Source organism: Staurois parvus, unplaced genomic scaffold (assembly GCF_062004578.1).
Source record: "Staurois parvus isolate SC_StPar_1 unplaced genomic scaffold, SC_StPar_1.0 ptg001090l, whole genome shotgun sequence".
NCBI classification, from domain to species: Eukaryota; Metazoa; Chordata; class Amphibia; order Anura; family Ranidae; genus Staurois; species Staurois parvus.
In genome coordinates this window covers 1,605,187-1,628,602 of record NW_028318886.1, presented here as the reverse complement: position 1 = coordinate 1,628,602, position 23,416 = coordinate 1,605,187, and the positions used below count along the sequence as shown (strand labels likewise).

General features: G+C 40.2%; 1 protein-coding gene across 4 annotated transcripts in view; it reads left to right on the top strand.

The window, feature by feature from the left end:
* Positions 1–22,951, top strand: part of FHIP2B (FHF complex subunit HOOK interacting protein 2B) — a 48,828-nt gene extending 25,877 nt beyond the window's left edge. For 3 of the 4 annotated variants that reach the window (XM_089658713.1, XM_089658710.1, XM_089658712.1), the window contains 7 exons: positions 7,041–7,201; positions 8,187–8,303; positions 8,663–8,741; positions 10,362–10,505; positions 10,766–10,906; positions 13,188–13,288; positions 17,975–22,951. In XM_089658713.1, the coding sequence (XP_089514839.1) occupies positions 7,041–7,201; positions 8,187–8,303; positions 8,663–8,741; positions 10,362–10,505; positions 10,766–10,906; positions 13,188–13,288; positions 17,975–18,080 (849 nt within the window). In that variant the 3' untranslated portion in view covers positions 18,081–22,951. The remainder of the gene's footprint in view (positions 1–7,040; positions 7,202–8,186; positions 8,304–8,662; positions 8,742–10,361; positions 10,506–10,765; positions 10,907–13,187; positions 13,289–17,974) is intronic. The other variant, XM_089658711.1, reaches the window with a different exon arrangement.
* Positions 22,952–23,416: the final 465 nt, after the last annotated feature.

Genomic DNA, 23,416 nt, shown 5'->3' with positions numbered 1-23,416 from the left:
GATTTTCAGTTTCCAGGGTGCCAGCCAGGTATTGCATATTATTATACAGGACTTGTATAGCGCCAACAGTTTGCTCAGCGCTTTACATTATGGATATACATAATTACACTGGTCCAAGTATAACATTCTGATACCAGGAATTCTTCTTTAAATGGTTAGTTTAGCCAAAAATATTTTTTGTTTTATATGTATAGTGTGGTGGGTTTCTATTAATGGGGTGTTTCCCCTTTTGCATGTTTTATAATATAAATAAATGGAAAACCCCATCAGAAGAAGTGGCACACCCCATAATTTGCTGTAGTAGCTGTCCAGTCCTGAGAACACAAATGCCGATATCCTTGCCATTTCCTATAAACTGAAATGAAAGCCCATAAGTCTTTATCCTCTTTACAGTATATAAACTACTAGTCCCATCAATCTGTCCCTGTAATAGATGGACAAATGCAGACAATTTTTAAAAGTCCAGTCTGTGTGACAATCATGGCTCCCTCCTATAGATACAGTGGAGAAAAAAAAGTGTAGATATGAAGGCACAGGGGAGGAGCCTAATCGTGGCGGTGTGAGAGAGAGCGATGTGAGCGCTCTCCGCAGGATAACCGCCCTCCTTCCCTTAACGTTCCCCATGGAAGCTGCTAAACTCCCCGCCTGAGATCTTACGGCAGAGGGGGGGTCCTGAGAGTGAAGTGGAGGAGACGGAGCTGCGGGAGTTCTGGACGGTGAGACGGCTGGGAATCTCTCACCTCTGACTGCTGGGAGTGCGGGTGACGGGAGGTGGTCACGTGACCCGCCGAAGGGCAGTACTGGGAGACGGAGAAGCCGGCCGGCTTCCTGAAGCAGAGGGAGACCCCGGCTTTCCGACCCAACAGAAGAGGAGGGAGAGAGAAACGGCTGGCTTCCTTTGAAACTGAAGCCGCTCGGGCAGAGAGATTTACATGACCGTCGGTACCCACGAGAGAAACGGAGAGAGAGAGAAGAAAAAGAGCCTCGGAAAACCCCCCCTTCACCTCTCCCCCCCCTCCTCTACTAACCCCTCTCCCCCCCCCTCCCCTCCTGAGCTGAAGGGAAAAGGAGCAGAGCCACACCAGAATGCTGACAGCCTCACTGGAACGAAGCAGCGGGAAGGAGGGTGAGTGAGACTATCTGGACTATATATTAAATCTGTTTATGGATAGCTTCTTGGTGTGGCAGAAGAAATATATATAGAGAAAAAGGGGGAACCACCAAATAGCTTGAAGAAAGTAGAATTTACCTAAAGGACTTATTATCAGTATATATCTTAAAGTTTAAAAAGAGAACTCGGATACAGTTAAAAATATGAAGAGCAAAAATAGTAAAGGGAATGCCCCTAAACACGCCCAATCAGGAACAATTAGAAAATTTACATCTCAAGGTAATGTGACCCCAGAAAGAACTCAGGGGGCAGGTGAAAAAAGTATAATGGAGAACAGTATGGATAAAAGCGCCAGATCTCCAGTAGAAATGGATAATAATCAACAAATATCAGGAGAAATAGAGTCAAAGGAAAATGAAGGAGAACTACAAATCCCAAATAAAAAGGAAATGGCGGAAATGTTTAAAAATTTGGAAAAATCAATTAAACAGGAAATGGGAATTATTCGGAAAGATCTGGGTCATCTCTTGACTAGAGTAGAAGATACAGAAGAAAAAATCAATAAACATGCTCAAACTCTTTCTGAACTGAATAATCAGATACTAGAGATTAGGCAAGAACAAAAAAAACTGGGATATAAACTGGAGATACAAGGTAACATACACAGGAAAAAAAATCTCAGGATAAAAGGAATTCCGGAGCTTATACAAGATAAAGAATTAAGAGAGACGATACAAAAAATCTTAAACTCCATTATGGGTAGACCTAGAACAGAGACATGCATATTGGACAATATATATAGATCAGGAAAGGCCCAACGAGATCGGGCGGAAGAGAGACCGAGAGATGTAGTGGTTCAATTTAATAAAATTGGAGAGAGAGAAGAAATATGGAAGAAGACAAAAGGAAGATATAATATTGAGTATGAAGGGAAAAATATACAAATCTTTGCAGACTTGACACCTGAGACATTATGGAGAAAGAGATCACTGAGACCCTTAATAGAACAGATGAAAAAACAAAACATACAGTATAGATGGAGCGGCTCAATGTGTCTAATCGGATGGAAGAATGGAGTTACTGCATACCTGAGATTTCCTGAGGATTTGAGAGACTTTTTTGACAAACTTAACATTCAAAAAGTAGAGGTTCCAGGCTGGGAGGTTGAGGGAGGGGAAAACGTCGAGGGAAAAGAGCAATGGCAGCAAATTAGAAGAAAGAATAAAGAAGGGATAGAAAGGGGAACATTGAGGGAAATGGAGGGACGGTGAACCGTACAAGGTTAGAGTTCAACCTCAGGGCCAAGATCCAAATGTGACAGTAAGCTCACAAAGGATTAGATGGTAAAAAATAGGCCTGATGGGAGGGGGGGGTTCGAGGGGGGAGGGAGGAGGGAGGGCCAGGGGAGGGGGGAGGTGAAGAGGGAGGGTAAGGGGGGGGGAGGAGGTAAAAGATGGTATAGGGGGAAGGTTTTAAAAATACTCTGCATAGGGACGAGATGTACTCAAGAATTATGGAAGATATAAAATTTATAACATATAATGTAAAAGGGTTGAATAGTCCTGGGAAGAGATTTAAGCTATTTAAGGAGTTACAACACAGAGAAGCCTCGGTAGTTTTTTTACAGGAGACGCATTTTGAGATTAAGTCAAATATCAAATTAAATACTAGAAACTATCCAACATGGTTTTATGCAGACTCCCCAATTAAGAGAGCCAAAGGGGTGGCAATTGGGTTCGCTAAAAACGTAAGGTGGGAGGTGGAAGAGAGAGAGACAGATCCTGAGGGGAGATTCTTGTTTCTGAGGGGCAGATTACAGGAAATAGAGTGTACAGTGGCGAATATTTATTGCCCAAATAAGAGACCGGAGGTATACCTGAAAGGGATATTAAGAAAATTGAGGGACTTTAAAAAGGGAAGACTGATAATGGCGGGAGACTTGAATTTATGTCTAGATCCACAGATGGATACAACATCTCGTGTGCAACGAGAGGGAGGTAGGTCTATGAAGACTTTGAAGAAGGAGATATATGAAGGGCAACTAGTGGATATATGGAGGATAATGCATGGAAAGGAAAAAGACTATACTTTCTTCTCTAATGCACACGAGATTTATTCAAGACTGGACTATATAATGGTAGAACATCAACTTATCGAGAGGGTGGCCAAAGTAGAAATAGAGACAATGACTCTCTCAGACCATGCCCCAGTTATAATGAAGGTGAGATGGGGGAGACAACTGACAAGGGGGGTGGGATGGAGATTAAACGAGGCCCTTCTATTAGATCAAGAGATCGATCAGCAGATCAGACGAGAAATGGAAAGATATTTTCAGGAGAATGAAACAGGAGATGTCTCAATGGCCACTGTCTGGGAGTCCCATAAGGTATATATTAGGGGTATATTGATTGCGTTAGGAGCAAAAAAGAAAAGAGAAAGGAGTAAGAAAATGACAGGGCTCTTAAAAGATATAAATGACCTGGAACAGATCCATAAAAACAGAATAACATGTGAGATAAGACAGAAGATAATAGGAAAGAAGAAAGAATTGGAGATATTAATGGAAGAAGAGATGAGGAGAGTACTTAATAAAGTTGCAGTGGAGAGGTACAGATGGGGAGATCGTCCAGGAAAATATATAATGAAGGCCCTGAGAAAAAAGAAAACTAGAAATTACATAGAAAAAATAAGAAACCCCAAGGGAGAAATGGCTCACTCTACTAAAGAGATTGGGAAGGTGTTTGAGGAGTATTACAATAAGTTGTATAATATTAAGTCTCAAAACTTAGTAAATAATAGTGAAAATGAGAATAGAGAAAAAAGAAAGGCATATCTAAAAAATGCAGAACTACCAAGGATAGATAAAGATCTATTGAAATCCCTGGAATTAGAAATCACACAGGAGGAAATAAAAATAGCACTAAAAGACACTAAGGTGGGGAAAAGTCCTGGCCCGGACGGATACACCGTGAGGTACTATAAAAAATATAGTGAACTATTGATACCAAAGTTGAAGGAATATATGAATGCCCTGGGGGGAGAAATGGAGATTAGACAGGAATCCCTACAAGCTCATGTAACACTTATACACAAGGAAGGGAAGGATCCTACTCAATGTTCAAGTTATAGGCCAATTGCACTCCTAAATGTAGATACAAAGTTATATGCGAAGGTCTTAGCAAATAGGATCAAAGACTTAATGCCAGAATGGATCCAGGGAGATCAGGTTGGCTTTGTGTCAGGGAGGGAGGGTAGAGATAACGGAATTAGAACTCTGTTGTTGATCCAGAAAGCTAAGAAAGGGAAAACCCCGGCAGTGATTCTCTCGATCGACGCTGAAAAAGCTTTTGATAGAGTAAACTGGAGCTTTATGATGGACACTCTAGAGATCATGGGGGTAGGTAGTAGAATGAGGGAATGGATAGGAAAATTGTATAAAATGCCATCCGCGGTTATTTTGGTCAATGGTGAAAAATCGGCACCTATAAGGATGTCAAATGGCACTAGACAGGGATGTCCACTGTCCCCTTTGTTGTATGTGTTAACATTGGAACCCTTACTAGAAACAATTAGGAGGAATGCAGATATAAAGGGAATACAAATAGGGGAAACGGAACATAAGGTGGCAGCTTTTGCAGACGATCTCTTGTTCTATGTGGGTAATCCTAGGATAACACTCCCGAATTTAATGAAAAGCTTAAAGGAATATGGAGAAATATCAAACCTAAAAATCAACCTGACAAAAACTGAGATCTTGAATATAAATCTCCCGAATGGTGAGAAAGAAAAGATAAAAAAAGAATTCCCTTTTACATGGAGAGATAGAGAGATAAAATATTTAGGAGTCAAACTTTCTGCTTCATATTCAAAATTGTATAAATTAAATTATATTTCCCTTTTAAACGAGATTAAGGAGGAACTGAAGAAATTGGGAGGAGGAATCCCCTCCTGGTTAGGACGAATAAACCTGATAAAAATGATAATTGTACCCAAAGTTTTGTATAAATATCAAATGATCCCAATAAAACTCCCAGAAGCATTTTTTAAAGAAATTAAAAGGATGATAACAAAATTTATATGGAAAAATAAAAAACCTAGAATATCGTATGATTTGATAAGTAGACGAAAAGAGAGAGGGGGACTGGGAGTGCCAGACTTTGGGAGATACTATAATGCTGTAGTTTTAGCAAGAATTTATGATTGGACACACAATAAAAGGGGGAAAAGATGGGTAAAGATAGAGAATGACTTGAGCGGAGTTGACCTGAGTAGAAACATATGGGCACCAACACAATATAGAGGTTTAAAAGAAACCACGAGCGTGTTTACATTGAACGTTTTAAGGGTTTGGGATAATCTACACAAGTATATGCACTGGGATTTTAATTCACAATTAATGTCACTAAGGAATATAGAATACTTCCCACCAGGTATTGAAGGGAGTATGGGAAAATGGATTAAAAAGGAAGACATTCAACTAAGAGATATTATGGACGGAAAGAAGTTGAAAACATTGAAAGACTTAAGAAAGAGTGGAAGGGAACTTTTTATTAAGATTGATGAGTGGAAATATCACCAATTAAATCACTTTGTTGAGAGTCTTCCGAAACCCATAAGAGGGAGAAAGGAGTGGAACATGTTTGAGAGGTTACTGGAATCACGGGGAGACGGAAAACGGGGCACGGCAAAAATTTATAAAATTCTTACCGAGTTAGCTACGGAATTAAAACCAAGCTATATAGAAAAATGGGAAAGGGATTTAGGAGTGGAGATAGATGAGGATAAACAGAGGAAGATATATAGACTCACGCACGAGAACACTAGTATGAGAGAGGTGGAGGTAAACTATAAAAGTTTAGTAAGATGGCACATTACACCAATTCTAGAGCACAAAATAGATATAGAGAAAACACAAGAGTGTTGGCGTGGTTGTGGAAAGATTGGTACATGGTTTCACATCTGGTGGGAGTGCCCAAGGATACAAAATTTTTGGAAGATAACAGTCAACTTAATTGAGAAAATCTCAGGAATAAAGATAGGATTAGACCCACAAGTGTGTTTACTACATAAAACAGATTTACCAGTGAATAAATATAAAAACTCGGGTATATGGTACTTTGTGAACGCAGCGAAGGGGTTGATACCCAAATTCTGGCATAGCTTGGAAGTTCCGAAAGAGAAGGATTGGGTAGAAAGAGTAAATCAGATTAGTAGGATGGAGAAACTATACTATACCCAGGAAGATAAGATGGAGATATATAACAGGAGATGGGAAAAATGGGAAGATTTTGTACACCATAGGAATATATATGAAGAAATGCCAGGAGAAGATTCTTAATTTTATATAGATGGAAGTAAGAGAAAAATGCAGAGTGGGAGGGAGGAGGGATGGGGTAGGGCATAAGGGTAGAGGGAAGGGAAAGGAAGAAAAAGGAGGTAACAGAAAGAAAATAAGAGTAAAAATATTATATGAGAATGTAGATGAAATGCATTATGCTCTTCTTTCATGTTCCCCTGTTTTTTTTTCTTTTTTTCTTTTTTCCTTTCTCTTTTTATATGTAATTATAAATGTGAAAATTTAATAAATATTTGAATAAAAAAAAAAGATATGAAGGCACAGGAAATTTTGTTATTTGTAGGATCACCAGGTGAAAATAAAGGGTAATAAAGTAAACTAGGCTACAGTATCTAATGACTGGTGAGCTGCAATATGTAGTAATATTTTTCTTTTCTTTTTTTTTTCTTTTTTTTTTAGTTTAGATGCACTTTAAGATAGGCCACCGCTTGATAGCCCTATCCTCTCCTGCTTGCCATTGTCTGCTTTACAGTCCTCTAAGACAGCCAAGTAAACAAACTGAAGGAAAAAGTTATTTCAGTTAAAAAAAGCATGACCTTTTTTTGTTTCTTTGTAATTTTTTTTTTTTTTCAGATAAGTCTCACCACAATGCGCCTATTTGAGGAGATGTTCCAGTCATCTGATGAGATGGCCCTGAACAGTCTGGTGCTCCGCAACCTGGAGAATCAGCATTACCTGTCAGGGGGGAGTGAAGAGAGCCGAGTGCAGGATGTGGAATCCTTTGAAGGCACAGAGTAAGTTACTTCATTGTTGAAGGTCTTAATGGAAAAGTCTAAAGAGAACTTGTGATTTGCCCATGCAAAGCAGGTTTATTTAACGGTCCCCTTCTCCAGGTGCACATACTCCTCTTCTAGTGAGGGATCTTGTGAATGTTGGATCATTGGAACAGAGGTATTTTTTACTTTAGTTCTGCTATAAACAGCACTTGTGATCCTCTGACCCCATGACAGTCTTGGTACTCGGTAATTGGCCACTCATTGTGGGAGGAAGAGGAGAAAGTGACCTGCTCCCATACCCAAGAAAGCCAGGTTGCCAGGTTCTGTCTTTGCTGCAGGCATGGGCAAAGCATAGGCTTACATTAAGAACTGAAGATTTTATGAAAAACATACACATATAGGGGTTTAATTACAAAAGCTGGTTCACTCAAAATCTCGTGCACCTGTGCATGGTAGCCAATCAGCTTCCAACCTCAGCTTGTTCAGTTAAACTTTAGCAATAAAACCTGGATGCTGATTGGTTTCTATGCAGAAGTGCACGAGATTCAGAGTGAACCAGCTTTAGTAAATAAACCCCATAGTGTTCAATTTTTTTAAAGGGATCACATAGCCATTGGTCCAGCAAATCTGCCTCTGTATATTGGTTCTGTGTGAATTGCCCAAAAACAAATTGTATTAGGCTATCCATGAGAAATTGCATATTTTGTTTGAGGGATCTTTCCAAAATTTGGTGTTTTTAAGGTTTAGTCAACTTTACCTATGCCAAAACAAGATGTATGAAAAGAGACTGGGTAATAAACGGCTGCTGTAGTCTGCAGACTGTAATGGCTCTCCATAATACTTTACTCACTGAGGAAGTCATTTATTTTCTGTCTGTTGCTGAAAACTTTGGAGATGTTCGTTATTGTCAGAAAGGGACTGTAGATATGATCTATAGTTACTCTTCTAATGCATGCTATGCATATTCATGCTTAAACTTTACAAATGTAATTATTGCCTGCAGAGAGCTTGAAGAAGACCCTTACTTCACAGATGGGCTCCCGGACACAGGTCTACAGATGATGGGAAGAAGCCAGGGACGTCATGGAGAGTCCATGGGGGCCGAGCAAAGCATGAGAAGGTAAGGGGAACACAGCAGGTGGTAAGGGTTAGACCAACCACATGGTGATAGGCCGACCACAATGAAGATCTTTCATGAGATTCAAGTAAGATGTGACTAAATACTCAATCAAGCAAGTCACATTAAACAATCACAAATTATGTTCCTGCAGTTCATGCTGTGTTTTCAGTAAACAATATTTATTGAGTATTCTTTGAAAATACAATGTTTATCCAATTTGTGTATGGTCATCCTAAATCTAAGTGAGCTAATCTCAACCGTCAGTAAAAAATGCTAAGCCAGGTTGGTGGGTAGTGGATATAATAAAAGAGGAGCTTTGAATAAATTACTCAGATCCATTCTGCTTTTTGTCCATTTAGTTTCCTTTCCTTGGTGCCAGAGGAAATGAAGTCTTCAGACTCTGGATTTGACAGTTATCTGCAGGATGCTCTAGTCCAGGTAAGCCACTTGCAGTTAAAGCTGAACTCTAGGCAAATATAAAAAGCACAAATAAAAGGGTTAGTTCACCTTTACTGATTTTTGTCACAAACTTCCCTACACATTACAGTATCCTCCCTGCATTAACATGTGGTGCTCCTTTTTGTAAACAAATGTTTTACTTTTTCAGCTGCTCATATCATTGCCTTCTCCTCGCTGTCCTGCAGATGGCAGTATGGAGGGCAATAAAATGAGCAGCTGGAAAAGAAAAGTAAGCTGGCTTTTACAGAAAGGAGCACAGCATTTATTTATTACAGGTGCTTATATAGCGCCATCAACTTACGCAGCGCTTTACATATACAGTTGTGCACAAAAGTTTGCATACCCTGGCAGAAATTGTGAAATTTTGGCATTGATATTTAAAATATGACTGATCATGCCAAAAATGCTCTTTTATTGAAGGATGATGATCATATGAAGCCATTTATTATCAGATAGTTGTTTGGCTCCTTTTTAAATCATAATGATAACAGAAATCACCCAAATGGCCATGATCAAAAGTTTACATACTCTGGAATGTTTGGCCTTGGTACAGACACACAAGGTGACACACACGGGTTAAAATGCCAATTAGAGGTTAACATCACACATCTGATTTAACAGTATTGATTGGTATGGTCAAGGCTTTGGACATCTTTATGTCCTTTTCCATCTTTATAAAGTTCCATTTACCTTGTTACGCAGGACTTTTGACAGTTCTTTTCATGGCTCAGTATCTAGCATAGTCAGTGCTGCCATGTAAGAGCTAACAAACTCATTGGCTATTTATACACTGACATTAATTACAATTTAAAAAGCCACAGATGTGGGACATTAACCTCTAATTGTCATTTTAACCCATGTGTGTCACCTTGTGTGTCTATACCAAGGCCAAACATTCCAGGATATGTAAACTTTTGATCATGGCCATTTGGGTGATTTCTGTTATCATTATGATTTAAAAAGGAGCCAAACAACTATTTGATAATAAATGGCTTCATACGATCATCATCCTTCAATAAAAGAGCATTTTGTGGCATGATCAGTCATATTTTCAATATCGATGCCAAAATTTCACAATTTCTGCCAGCGTATGCAAACTTTTGAGCACAACTGTATATATTATACATTCACATCAGTCCCGAACCCTCAAGGGGCGTACAATTTAGGGTCCTTAACTTACATTCATACATACACATACTAGGGCCAATTTAGACAGGATCCAAATAACCCTTTTGAGTGTGGGAGGAAACAGGAGTACCCAAGGGAAACCCATGCAGGCACAGAGAGAACATGTAAACTCCAGGCAGTTGGTGCTATAGTTGGAATTTGAACCTGCGTCCCTAGTACTGCCAGGCGGAAGTGCTAACTATTTAGCCAATGTGCTTCTCTGCACCATGTTAATGTACTTAGGACATGGTAATGCACAGGGATGTTTGTGGCAAAATTCAATAAAGGTGAATTAACCCTTTTAATGCAGATCCATTATCCATATGTCATAGTCTTTATCTGGTTCATCTTGAGAATTTCAACTCTTTCGATAAGACAATAACATTTAGTTTTATGTTAGTAAATAGTCACTGTGTTATCTCATCTACGCAGCATCAGAGTTGTTGTAAGCTGGCATCAAATTGGAATTGGCCATCAGCTCCACAGTCCTTGAGCACCAGCCCCTCTGGAGAGGAATTCTACGAGGGACAGTTCCTGCAGGTTCTGTTTGATCGGCTAGGGGGAATCCTGGATCAGGTATTTTGTATTTTATTGTTTCTGGCCAGCACATCACTTGCTGACATTAGCCAGCTTCTTTTCAAAGACTGGTGTGTACTGAATCACATGAGAGTATTGTGGTGCAGGAGCATGGGTTTAATCTTCAACGTATAGCTGCTTACTTAATGACTATAAATATCTGGGATCCTGCATGTTAATGTGCATGCACAATTGTTTGGCCATATTATTGTGTGTCTCAATGTTAACAACCCATCTGTTTCTCCTGGTTTGTTTTTCAGCCATATGAGATGAATCTACAAGTCACTTCATTACTCACCCGCATTGCCCTGTTTCCTCACCCGCACATCCAGGAGTATCTTCTTAATCCTTATATTAATCTGGCCCCAGGAGTCCGGTCTTTATTTTCTGTGCTCGTACGGGTGAGACCTTAACCAAAGCCTACTTGTATACTTCAAGTTGGTTGTTTTACTCCAAGGAAACCTCTACAGAGATATACTATGTGGACACCTGACCATCACATCTGTATGAGCTTTTTGGACATTCTGTTCCAACAACATGGGCATTAATATAGTCCTATGCCCAGTAAGCCAAAGGAACATTTGTTGAGGTCAAGTTCTGATGTTAATAGACAAGACCTGTCTAAAGATTGGCATTTCAGTTCATCCCAGAGCTGTGTTCAATTGCTCTGAGGTCCAGGCTCTGTGAAGGCCACTTGAGTTTCTCCACATCAAAACTCGTAAACAATGTCTTTGTCGACTTGGCTTTTTGCACAGGCACAGTCATGTTGGAACAGTTAGAGACTTTCCTCAAATTGTTGACACAAGAATGGAAGTGCACAATTTTATAAAATGTCTTTGGACACTGTATTAATATTATTGCTTCCCTTTTCTAGAAACACCTGAAATCGATCATTTGAAGGCTTGTCCACATACTTTTTGCAATAGAGAGGGTGTGATGGTCAAGCGTCCTCAGACTGTTCTGTAAAGTGTAAATGTGAAGGCTGCCATTACTGGCCTTTTTGAAAATGCTAGTTTTCTGGCTTCAGTACTTTGAGAAACTCACCCAGAATAAAACAATGGAGAGCAAGAAAGGCAGATTGAAGTCTGCATGCTTGTTCTGGGTCAGACTTCGAAAGCACTGAAGTGTTTGGATCAGCATTGTTCCTTGGTATGTAGTACTGTGTAGTAATTGGAAATGTGGGCACAATATAACCACTTAAAGATCAACCTTCCTAATGATTCCTCTGTAAACATGTCTGTTCCCATTGCCTTCGTACATAAGCCTTTGGGTGTATGTAGAGCAGCCTGGAATAACTAGAACCAGGCTTGATAATTGGGAAAGCAAAATAAATTGGCATAAAATATAGCCCACTAGTTTGTTGGTTCCCTGAGAACAACGGGGATCTCTTCTGCTACCCAGAGACAGTTGGTGACCAGCCAATCCAAAAATGACATTATTCAACCATTGTCTGAAGTCTGGAAGTACCCAAATACACCTTTATATTGTGCTGTATCACTCAATTCACAAAGCTTTAAAGCAGAACTAAACCCTCTTATCATTAACAGCCAATGAAGCTGCCATATTTGCCTCTATTCAATCTGCATTTGTCATGGTGCTGCACATGTGATCAACTATCACATCAGCCTTTTGATGGCTTGACTATTCGGTTGATCGCTAACATAAGCCTGTTTAGTAATTGAAATGGCCACTCGCATGTAATCGCTCATGCAGAAATCAGATAGAAGTGATTGGCCCTGAACACAGGCAATTTGTGTTCAAGGCCGATTACTCTCATATGATGGCCGCAAAAGCGGTTACATGCTAGTGCCTGTGATTAGCTATGGGAGCTGTCAGCCTCAATGGGTCTGCCTCCCACTGCTAGTCTTGGGAACCCCCTCTGGGGTTCTCATCTAATTGGAGAGCAGGGGTGAGTGTACCTTTAACAGTTAACCCAAGGCATGCCTTGAATATTACTGTTTTGGGAAGCAGTTAAATCAGTGGGTTTAGTTCCAGTTTAACACAAGGTTTGAGTTTTTTTTTCCCCCAGCCGTGTGACTGATTTTCAGTTCAATTAGCTGGAAATATCTATTATTTATTCATTTATTTCAGGTTCTTATATAGCGCCATCAATTTACACAACGCTTTACATATATATTATACATTCACATCACTCCCTAACCCTCAAGGGGTGTACAATCTAAGGTCCCCAACTTACATTCATACATACACATACTAGGGCCAATTTAGACAGGATCCAATTAACCTACCAGCATGTCTTTGGAGTGTGGGAGGAAACCGGAGTACCCGGAGGAAACCCATGCAGGCACAGGGAGAACATTCAGACTCCAGGCAGGTGGTGCCGTGGCTGGGATTCGAACCAACGACCCTAGTACTGCCTGGCGGAAGTGCTAATCATTTAGGCTGGCCATACACTATACAATTTTCCTGAGATTTTTGCTTTAGATTTACCAAAAACCATATAATATGAGGTCAAACCTAAACAACACTTTCAATTATATCTAATTAGGCGGGCCCTTGCACTACATAGTGGAAGGTAAATCTAAAGGAAATTGGGCAGAAATCTGTAAGAAAATTGTATAGTGTACGGCCAGCCTTAGCCACTGTGCTGCCCAATATCTATTATGTTTTCATGCATTGTTGTGACCTGCCACATCTAACTAACACTTGGTGATGCTGCAGGTGGTTGCAGATCTTGCTCAGCGCTCCCTGCGAGTGTCCAGTTTCCAGGAGATGTTGCACCTTATGAGACGACAGCTGCTAGGGGAAACCCCTGAGGCATCGTAAGTACCTATGTTTCAGTTATAGCTGGAGTGTTGGCTGAGCCAGCTCCAGGCATCTTAATCCAGCAAGTAGAATAGGAGCCACTCATAATGGCCGCAACAAGTGTGAAGACCCAGGAAATCATTCCAGTGATCACAAGACATTAAATAGACCGATCTTTCCCTAAGATTGTAATGTGCATTTAATGTTTCTTGCACACGTTTCTACCCATAAAATCCTCCCTTGTGTAGACATACAAAAGCCCTGAGACTGTTCCTGGACACTGCCATCTTGGATGTGATGTCAGGAGCCCAAGAAGACAGTTGTCACTCAAATGACACTCTATAGCACAGGTGTCAAACAGGCGGCCCTCCAGCTGTTACCAAACTACAAGTCCCATGAGGCATTGCAAGATTGACAGTTGCAACCATGACTCGCAAAGGCATGATGGGACTTGTGGTTTTGCAACAGCTGGAGGGCCGCAGTTTGACACCCCTGCTCTATAGTATTCCCTTTCACTTATTTCCCGGCAGCTACAGAAAAAGTGTTTTTAGAGAGGGGTGAAGGAGCTGGGCCAGCAGAGCCCGTAATAGCATAGATTAGGAGAGGGCTATGACATGCAAAAAGGGAGGAGACAACTTTGGCCAAGGAAAGCAGCTCTTCTTGGACTGGTTGAATTCCCTAAGTCCAACAACACATTGCAAATGAAGGAAAGATTGTTAATGGAAAAGTCAACATTTAAAATACTTGATTTTTCTGTATTTTACCTTTTTAGTGTTCTCAAAAACAGTATTCACAATAACCCACTTCTGTTTAAGAGTTAAAATAATACAGGACACTCACCTTTTTATCTCCCTTACTGCTGCCATATATCAAGGCTAAAAACAGTCTGGCCATTGACCTGTTTGCATGAAAAACGCATGCCTTTTCAAGGCTGAATGCCCTGGATTGTTTTAAGTACAGTAAACTGTAATAGCTTTCAATTTTATTAGATTTTTGCAAAGTTTTATATAGGTTTTAAAATTTTTATAGATCTATTTTTACCTATTATTCGCTGCTGTGGCTTATTCAGTTGTGTGTAAATTACAGCTTTGGGTTATTGAGATCTGTAAGGGCTTGATCACACTATCTGCGTTGGGCTGCATTGATCTGCATAGATCATATTGGGCACAACACTAGGGCACAATTGTTTTCTATGTGCCTTCTGCACACCACAACACTGCGGTGAGGTGCATAGCAGGAAAATGCTGCATGTTATGTAGTACAACTTGCCGTACTGGTGACACTTCAATAAAAAAAAACAGTAAACAATGCAACTAACTACCCTACACAATAGACAGTTTAACCACTTGCCCTCCAGAGGATTTACCCCCCCCCCCCCTTTCCTGAACAGGCCATTTTTTGCGATACGGTGCTGCATTATGCAACTCTGTACATGAATACAATTTTATGTCCTTTTTCCCCACAAATAGAGATTTCTTTCGGTGGTATTTGATCACCTGTGCGTTTTTAATATTTTGCGCTATAAACAAAAAAAACTATTTTGAAAAAAAAAAACATGATTTTTGACTTTTTGCTATAAAACATACCCAGTAAAAAAAATTTAAAAATCTAAGTTTGTCATAAATTTAGGCCAAAATGTATTCTGCTACATGTCTTTGCTAAAAAAAAAATCCCAATACATGTAAATTAATTGGAATACGTGAACAATATAATGGTGGTGTGTATATATACTGGAATTTTTATTTTTTTTATACTAGTAATGGCAGTGATCAGCGACTTACAGTGGGACTGCGGCGGGCATTCTGACATTGGGTGTGAAATGACTGACAGTCCAATGACACTAATACATTGATCAGTGCTAATAAAAAGCACTGACACTGGGCAGGAAGGGGTTAACGTGTGGGGCGATCAAAGGGTTAAATGTGTGCTGTTTAACATAATGTGTTGTGTGTGTTTTACTTGGGAAACATGCTGCTGTGTATTCCTTTGCTGTGCAGAGAAATACACAGCAGCATGTTACTGTTGGCAGGAGAGAGACCTGTGTTGTTTACACACAGATCTTTCCCCTGTCAGTGTTACTCGGCGATCGCTGGGTGCCAGTGGGGAATCTCCGACCGGAACCCGGTGATCGACATCTGTAGCCGCCAATGACAGCACACACGCCCCCTACCAGGAGATGCAAATCACGTATATTTATGTGATTTTGCGCAGCCCTGTCACCATGTAGCAGTATTTCTGCTATAGGACAGTGGGGACGTGGTTAATTTACATTTTTTTTTTACATATCTGTTTGATTAGTGCAAAAATACATATTGATCCTGACCTAAATTCAGTGTTATCCTGTGCACTCATACTTCTGCCCATGTTATTTCTGTGCACTACAGAAAACCCCTCTTTCTTTCTGTCCTAGGTTGTCAACACTGCTGCTCCTAAAATACAGTACAGTAAATTAGCATTGTGCATTACTGGCAGGATTACCAGATGGAAGAAAAATGGAAAAGAAACTAATGCAGCCATTACACTCACTGGCCACTTTATTAGGTACACCTTGCTAGTGCCAAGAAAACATCAACCACACCATTACACCACCACCAGCAGCCCGAACCGTTGATGTATCCATGCTTTCATGTTGTTTATGCCAAATTGTGATCCTACTGTCTGAATGTTGCAGCAACCAGTCTGCCCATTCTCCTCTGACCTCTGACATCAACAAGGCATTGGATATTTTCTCTTTCAGACCATTCTCTGTATACCCTAGAGATGGTTGTGAAAATCCCAGTAGATCAGCAGTTTTTGAAATACTCAGACCAGCCTGTCTGGCACCATAAACCATGCCACGTTCAAAGTCACTTAAATTCCCTTTCTTCCCCATTCTGATGCTCAGTTTCAGCAAGTTGTCTTCACCAAGTCTACATGCCTAAAAGCATTGATTTGCTGCCATGTGATTGGCTGATTAACAATTTGCGTTACCAAGCAATTGAACAGGTGTAGATAATAAACTGGCTGGTCGGTGTATATCTAAGTATTGGTAAGCTGCAGTATAATGAAGGTCATCCCTGAACCTCCTCTTCTGAGATCCCCCCGGTGGCGCTCTTGGCTCTTCCTCTTCTTTATATGCCCCTATAGCAAGATGCTTGCTAAGGTGGCACACCTGCAGGCTCACTTCTGAGCAGGGCTATGTGTTTCTATTGATACACACAATGCAGCTCAGTCCCTCCCCCTGCTCTCTACTCACAGGATTTGATTGACTGCTTCTGTGAGCAAATGGAGTCGAGATCCGCTGAGATGGGCAAAGCTCTGGGTCAAGATAGGACTTGGGTAAGTAAGCAGAGGGGTGAGGGGGCAATACAAACACTGGGTTATTATTTACCCTAATGCATGGAATGCATTAAAGTAAAAAAAATATTGAGCCTTTAGAATCCCTTTACTATAAGCACAAAGAGTGAACTCTGTCTGCTTATGTCCATGTCCTATTTCTACTGGATTTTATCATGCTGATACCCATTTATTTAACACCTTCCCGACCGGCCTATAGCAGATTGACAGCCAGGCGGGACACCCCTCCTTTTGAGTGTGCGTCATATGATGTCCTGTCAGAAGGTGCAGCGATCTGTCTCCGGCTGTGTCAACGGGACACAGCCAATGACAGAGCCTTACAACGGCCTGCTGCTAGCATCATGTGACCAATCACAGTAGATCACATGACAATTGTATAATAGAGAATTGACAATAGATGGCTTGCTTTCATGCCATCCTTGTATACAATTGTGTTGTTAGCTGTGATTGGTCACATGGTACAGACAGGGCCAATCACAGCCCATATGTACCATGTGATGAGCTTTGCCTAATCACAACAAAAGAGTGAATGCATAAGTTTCATTCAGTAAAAATGGTCACTAATATCAATTAAATACATTGGAATTAGCAATCAGAATATTTTTTTTTTCAATTTCTTCATTTTTAAAAAAATTGTGACAAGTAATTACAACTGCAAAAAACTTGCCATGCCTTCTACTTAATACTTTGGACTTTCTATTTTCCAAAAATGGGTCATTTGGGGGGTATTTGTACTATCCTGGCATTTTCGGGCCTCAAGAAATGAGATTGGCCATCAGTACATCAGTATTGATCATTTGTCAGATATATACACCTTGGTTTGTGTTTTGTTTTTTGTTTTCTTGTTTTTGTTTTTTTTACAGGTTTGGGTTTTTTGTTTATTTAGCAAAAAATAAAAAAACTCTGTGGTGATTAAATGCCACCAAAATAAAGCCCTATTTGCATTAAAAAAAACAATAAAAAATTTTATGGGTACAGTGTTGCATGACAATGCAATTGTCATTCAAAATACAACAGCTCTGAGAGCTGAAAATTGGCCTGGGCAGGAAGCGATAAAAGTGCCAGTATTGAAGTGGTTAAAATTCCTCATCCAAGTTCCTTTTTCAGTTCAAGTTAGTGTCACGAACATACACCAGCATTTATTTCCCCATGGTCATCTCAGTCATTTTAATCTAGACCCCATGGTGTCATGAAATATGTCAATGCAGAGGTTTTGGTGGAATTGGCTTTTAAATATTTGATGACAAATATTTGATGTCATAGTTTGTTAATCCTGCATTTATTATAAGTTGTCTGAACAACTCCCCAGTTATTATCAGTATCACTGAATGGCTTTTCAGTATAATTTCTTTTTTTGTTTCCTTTAGCAGGCTGGGTCATGGAACTCTGTGTCGTGGGGTTGTAGTGCTGGAGGAGTTCTGCAAGGAGCTGGCAGCAGCAGCTTGTGTCACCCGTCATCCACTTGGTGTTTAACCAGTGCCTTGGATATAGCCATGAATTCCAGTGCAATATTTCTAATACTGTCTCTTTTTTAGGGACATAAAAGACTGCTTTTATACCTCCATGTGCCTTATGTCCTGTTCTACCAGGACAAATTAACAAGCTAAGAAGAAAGCTTGACACTTGGTACTGTGCCTTACCGTCCTCATGTTGATGTGGCCTATCAAGTCCTTGACCTGTGGATACTGAGCCACCTGTTGCTGCAATACTTCTATATTTCTGTGCTGCTAAAAGTTTTCTGCATTTTGTTTTTATTTCCTTCTATATGTTTTAATCTGTTGCCCTGCAGTGTTTTAAATCTAACCCCTTTTAATGTACTGGGCAGTTCTACGATCTCCTCTTGGGATTTGTGTACACAGTCACTTTGTTTGTGGTGAAATTGTGTTTTTATGTGGTTTTTGGGCCTTATGTTCAAAAGATGAAGACCATTTAGACTACAGGGGTGTCCAAACTATGGCCCTCCAGCTGTTGAAGTACTACAAGTCTCTACCTCTGGGTGTCTTGCCTGTGGATGTCAGAGTCTTGCAAGGCCTCGTGTGACTTGCAGTTCCTGAACACCTGGAGGGCCATAGTTTGGACACCCCTGATTCAGAGAATACAAATTACAGAAGTACACCTGATTTCTGGTTGGTTGCACAGTTGTCTGAAATAGTACATCTCTTAGCTAGGTGTATACAAAAAGGTCCAATATGAATGTAGTTAGCTGGTAAGTCATACTTGCTGTGGTATGGTTGTGTCCATTAGTAGAACCCAACAGTTACTGGGACCCTTACACCATTCTACTCAACTTCATAATTCCAAGAGCTGGTCCATGGAAAAAAATCATCCACACTAATGCCTGGTATACACTATCAGTTTGTTTGTTTTTTTCCTTCAACCCAGCTGGCTGAATGAAAAAAAAAATTAAAGGGTTTGGGAGGAGCTTGCTGTACTAACTATCCGATGTTAGTAGACTGCCCACCCACCAGAATACACTGGTCTGCGCTCGCAGCCATTGGCTGCCAGCACTGATCGGATGCTGGTTTTTCAACATGCCCGTTCAACAGAAGTCGGCCGTTCTGACAGACTATTGTACACATGGGCATGAAAGTCTGTTGGTTTCTGTTGAACCAGCTGACATTTGGCTCTGTGTATGGGGCTTAAGGACTTCTTAGAAACTTTGATCAAAGCGATCAGAGCCCAAGAAACACTGGGTGCTCAGTAAGTAAAAATCGATCTACTTAACACTTTGCTATAAACAGACACTGAAACTCCAAAAGCTGTTTCTCAACCTTTTTCCAGTCAAGGTGCCCTTTAAAAGCATTTTCAGTCTTAAGGCATCCCGATCTAAGGTTTAGTTCACATTACCGTATGTTGGGAATACATGCAAAAATTTTAAAGGCTAACTCTACATTTAATGTCCCTTTAAATAGTTTGGGCCAGGCAGGTCCAAATGAACTATTTTACTGCAGGGGCACTCGCTGTATTAACTGTATGTATCCTCAGCGGCCTACAGTATACAACACTGTGCTCTGGCAGTAGTACATAAACGTCCTGTCCCACTCCCACAACAAAATAGTCAGACTGAGTGCTGTTCATGGGAAGCATTGTATTTTATGAATGCATGCAAAGCTTTCTCTGATTGACTGAGGCGGATATCATGACATCATCCCCTCCCCTCCCTGCCATTCAGATGAAGCTTTGTATTGATTCATAGAATACAAAGCTTCCTGTGAATGGCTGAGCCCAACTCTGTTTTGTTCCAGGAATAAGACAGGAAGTTATCATCTTACTTCCTACAGAATATAGCACGCCCAGTAAGCGCATCTGTTAGGCCCCTTTCACACGGGGCGGAAACCGCCTGTGATCCACTTGTGCAGCAAGGCAAGGGATCTGTCTGCTGAGCAGGCTAATGACAGGTCCATGTCCACTCTGCATATTTACAGCCTGCTCTCCTCTATCGGATGTAAACAGACCACCTGTCAGTTTACACCCGACTGCCATTCGATTCGCTTGACGGAAGGATCTCATCCGTCTGTTTTTGGCAGATCGGATCAGATTGCATATAGGTGGGAGTAAACGCACATATGTCCAATTACACCCGCCACTCCATAGAGGAGAATGCCGGTTCGATCGGGTCAGCCTGAAAAACGGATAGGTGGATTCGATCGGACCATTCATGTGAGAGGGACCTTAATGCAGTAAATAGTTAGTTTGTGCCAGCTTGGAGTTAGACTTTAAAAGTTCCTGTAAGTGCAGATGATTTTTTTTCCATGAACCAATTCAACTTTGAGATTGCTAAATTGGAGTACTCACCCTAGCACAAGGCATGATTTAGGGTGTGCGGTTCTACTTGAACACTGGAACTCCGAAAACTAGGGGCTAAGCTGAGTGCCTAGTGCTTCTTGACCCTGTTAACTAGCATTTTGATTGATGGACAAGCCCGTGCTACCAAGACCCCCTAATCTAACCACCTAACCTAGAATCCTTCCACCTAACTGCTCTCCATATCAACAGTGGTCCATGTCAGCAATGTCATACCCCTAGTGTTTTCTAGTGTTGGAGTACAGTCACGTTCATGTTTATGAGGAATTACAGTGTATTCGCTGTCAGCGCTGGAAAAAAAGGGGGGTAAAAACAAAAAAAAAAAGCCCGAGGATGTAAACGCTGGATGTTATGGAGAGGCAAGCAAGCACGTTTAGGGGAATAGGGAGAATGTGCTGGATTTTTTTTTTTTTTTAAAGAACTTGTACTTTTATATACAGTACCTATTTGCTTGGGTAACCCTGTACAATGAATACTACATGTATAGCCAGTGCTTTTCCATTTTACCTAGTAGAGTACGAGATGGAACATGTTCTATAGGCTCCCTATTCCGTTCAGGGCCAAAAAGTAAGATGAATCTTGTCCTTTGTCTGCCTTGAGAGTACCACCTGACACAACATTCTCACCCAGTGTATGGATTTATGTATGTGTTTGTCAAATTGTCTTTCCTAAACTCATTCTGGGGTATACTTAAGCTGGTGCTTGTTAACATGTGTATGTATGACCGCATTTCCGCCCTGAACTGCTCTGCTGTCACACCTCATAAAGGTGCATGAGTAGTCACTTTGTCCATATGCATACCTGGAGAGGATTTGCTGCAATAAAGCTTACACAAGCATGATCAAAGTATACTGATGGCCAGAGGTGAGAAGATCTTCGAGGTTCTTTTTCCTCTTTGTATGTGGACTCTGACCAGGAAAATCCTTTTTTTTTTTCCTTTTTTACATTTTTCCGTCCTCCCGGAGCACTTCTTTGTAAATACGGTTGGTATGCTTCAGCAATAGATGTGGTGCTCTTTAAAGAGGATCAGGACCTTTTTATAAATATTCCCTTTTACAAGTAATAAATGAAGAATAGCAGTGGTTTTCCATCCCCCACCCTGCTTAGAAAACCTCCCACGCTCTATGCAATTGCAGGGCCTTTCTCTGGCAGTGGGAAGTATATTGTTTAGCATTGTTCCAGATGCTGCCTTGTATAGTGATGCTTTATGATAATCATCCAGATAAAGGGACTTTGTGCTTGGAAGATTTGCTGTGATTACTGCTACAATTAACCATTGGAAGTGTTACTGTCAGTTACATTTTATTTTGACCCGAAAATACTACTTTTGATCTATTTCACAGCGAATGCCTTACCACTCTCCAACATCCATAGACATGCAATATGTAATGTAATAATTGCGTGTATATTTCAGTAATGATCAGAGGGGGGGGCTCACAATTCTTTGTCTGATTGCGCATTGTACAAGGCACTGCATGAATTAGATCATGTTAAAAATGTGACTGATCCTCCTATTTAATAGTTTGTGCTTTGTAAATCTACCTGTAAAACACTCGTTGGTTCTATTCACACTATCGTTTTTTTAAGCTCTTAGATGCTGTTATTGGCATTTTTTTCTGCTCCTAGAAGCTAAATAGTGTCAATCTATGTGTCCATGCACACTACTTTAGGCTATTAGCATTTTTTGAGCTTCAATGTCTAGGAGCAGAAGATAAATTGGTTTTGTAGAGTTTTTGGGAGCGTTTTTCCAGCAGAAAAAAAAAAAACCGCTACTGAAAGGCCCCTAACAGCTTTTTTTTTTTTCTACATGTACTGTAAACGCTAACGCTACTAAACTACTAACGCTACTAAAACACTGCTACCAGCATTTTTTATGAGCTTAAAAAAAACTTTAGTGTGCATGGAGTCTAAATCTATACGGCTTTTTTTGTAAGTCCAGAAACCTAATTTAATGTAAATGTATGGGGACATTCTTACGGTGATGTATGGAAGACTGTAATATATAAAGTACATTTTAAAAAATGAATGGTGATGTTTTTTTTGTTTTGTTTTTTTTAAGCTAAACAGGATCAACTAATAGGAAAACATTTCTTATACATCACTGTTTTTGTTTTTTTTTTTAGTTGTAGTTTTGATACTTGAGAAGAGTAGATACGTCAAGCAAATTTTTGCCTGACAACCATGAGCCTATGGGGTAGCAAGACAAGAATAAGGCTACTTTCACAATGCATTTGTAGTGTGTTAACATGACATGTGACTCAAAAACCACATAAAAAACACACCATGTTTTCCATTGGTTTCAATAGGGAGGTGTGTTTTGGGTGTTTTTTTTTTTGTTTTTTTTTTCTGCACCAAAAATGCAGGACTTTGGAAAACGCACCGGACCCATAACCGATCAGTGTGCCATAGGAATACATGGTCACCCTTTTTTTTTTTTTTTTTCTTCTGATTTCTGATTTTTTAACACACAAGCGGAAGAAAAATGGATCTGTGTGAAAGCAGCTTAAGACAGACCACAATAAACCAAGGTTTTAACTTTTCCTCATTTTCCTGAAAGAAAAAAAAATTTGTTGCAATCTGTGTCTTCACTTTGACTACTCACTATCACCTCCTGTCGTTTTATATGAAGTGTGGGTAAAGCAAACCAAAGGCAACTGCAAAAAGGAAAATAAAAAGGCAGGTTTTATTTCTTTAGCACTCTATTCCCAAAATAAAGTTTGGATTGGAGTTGGAAGAATGAAATGCAATGAAAGAATAAGGGCACTTTAAAACCAAGCACACTCATCCACTATGCTCTTTTGCCCCTGACTTGACTTAAGTTTACCTTTTTAAAATAAATGTACATCTTTTTTTAGGTAAAAAAATGTGCATTTATTATTTTTGTTTATTATTAGGAGCCTATCAGATCGCAGGTGTCATGCAGGACTCCTGCAGACCTGTCAGTGTATCTGTGTGCTCATACCTTGTACGGGCAAGCAGATATAATGCCAAGAGCTGCAAAGACT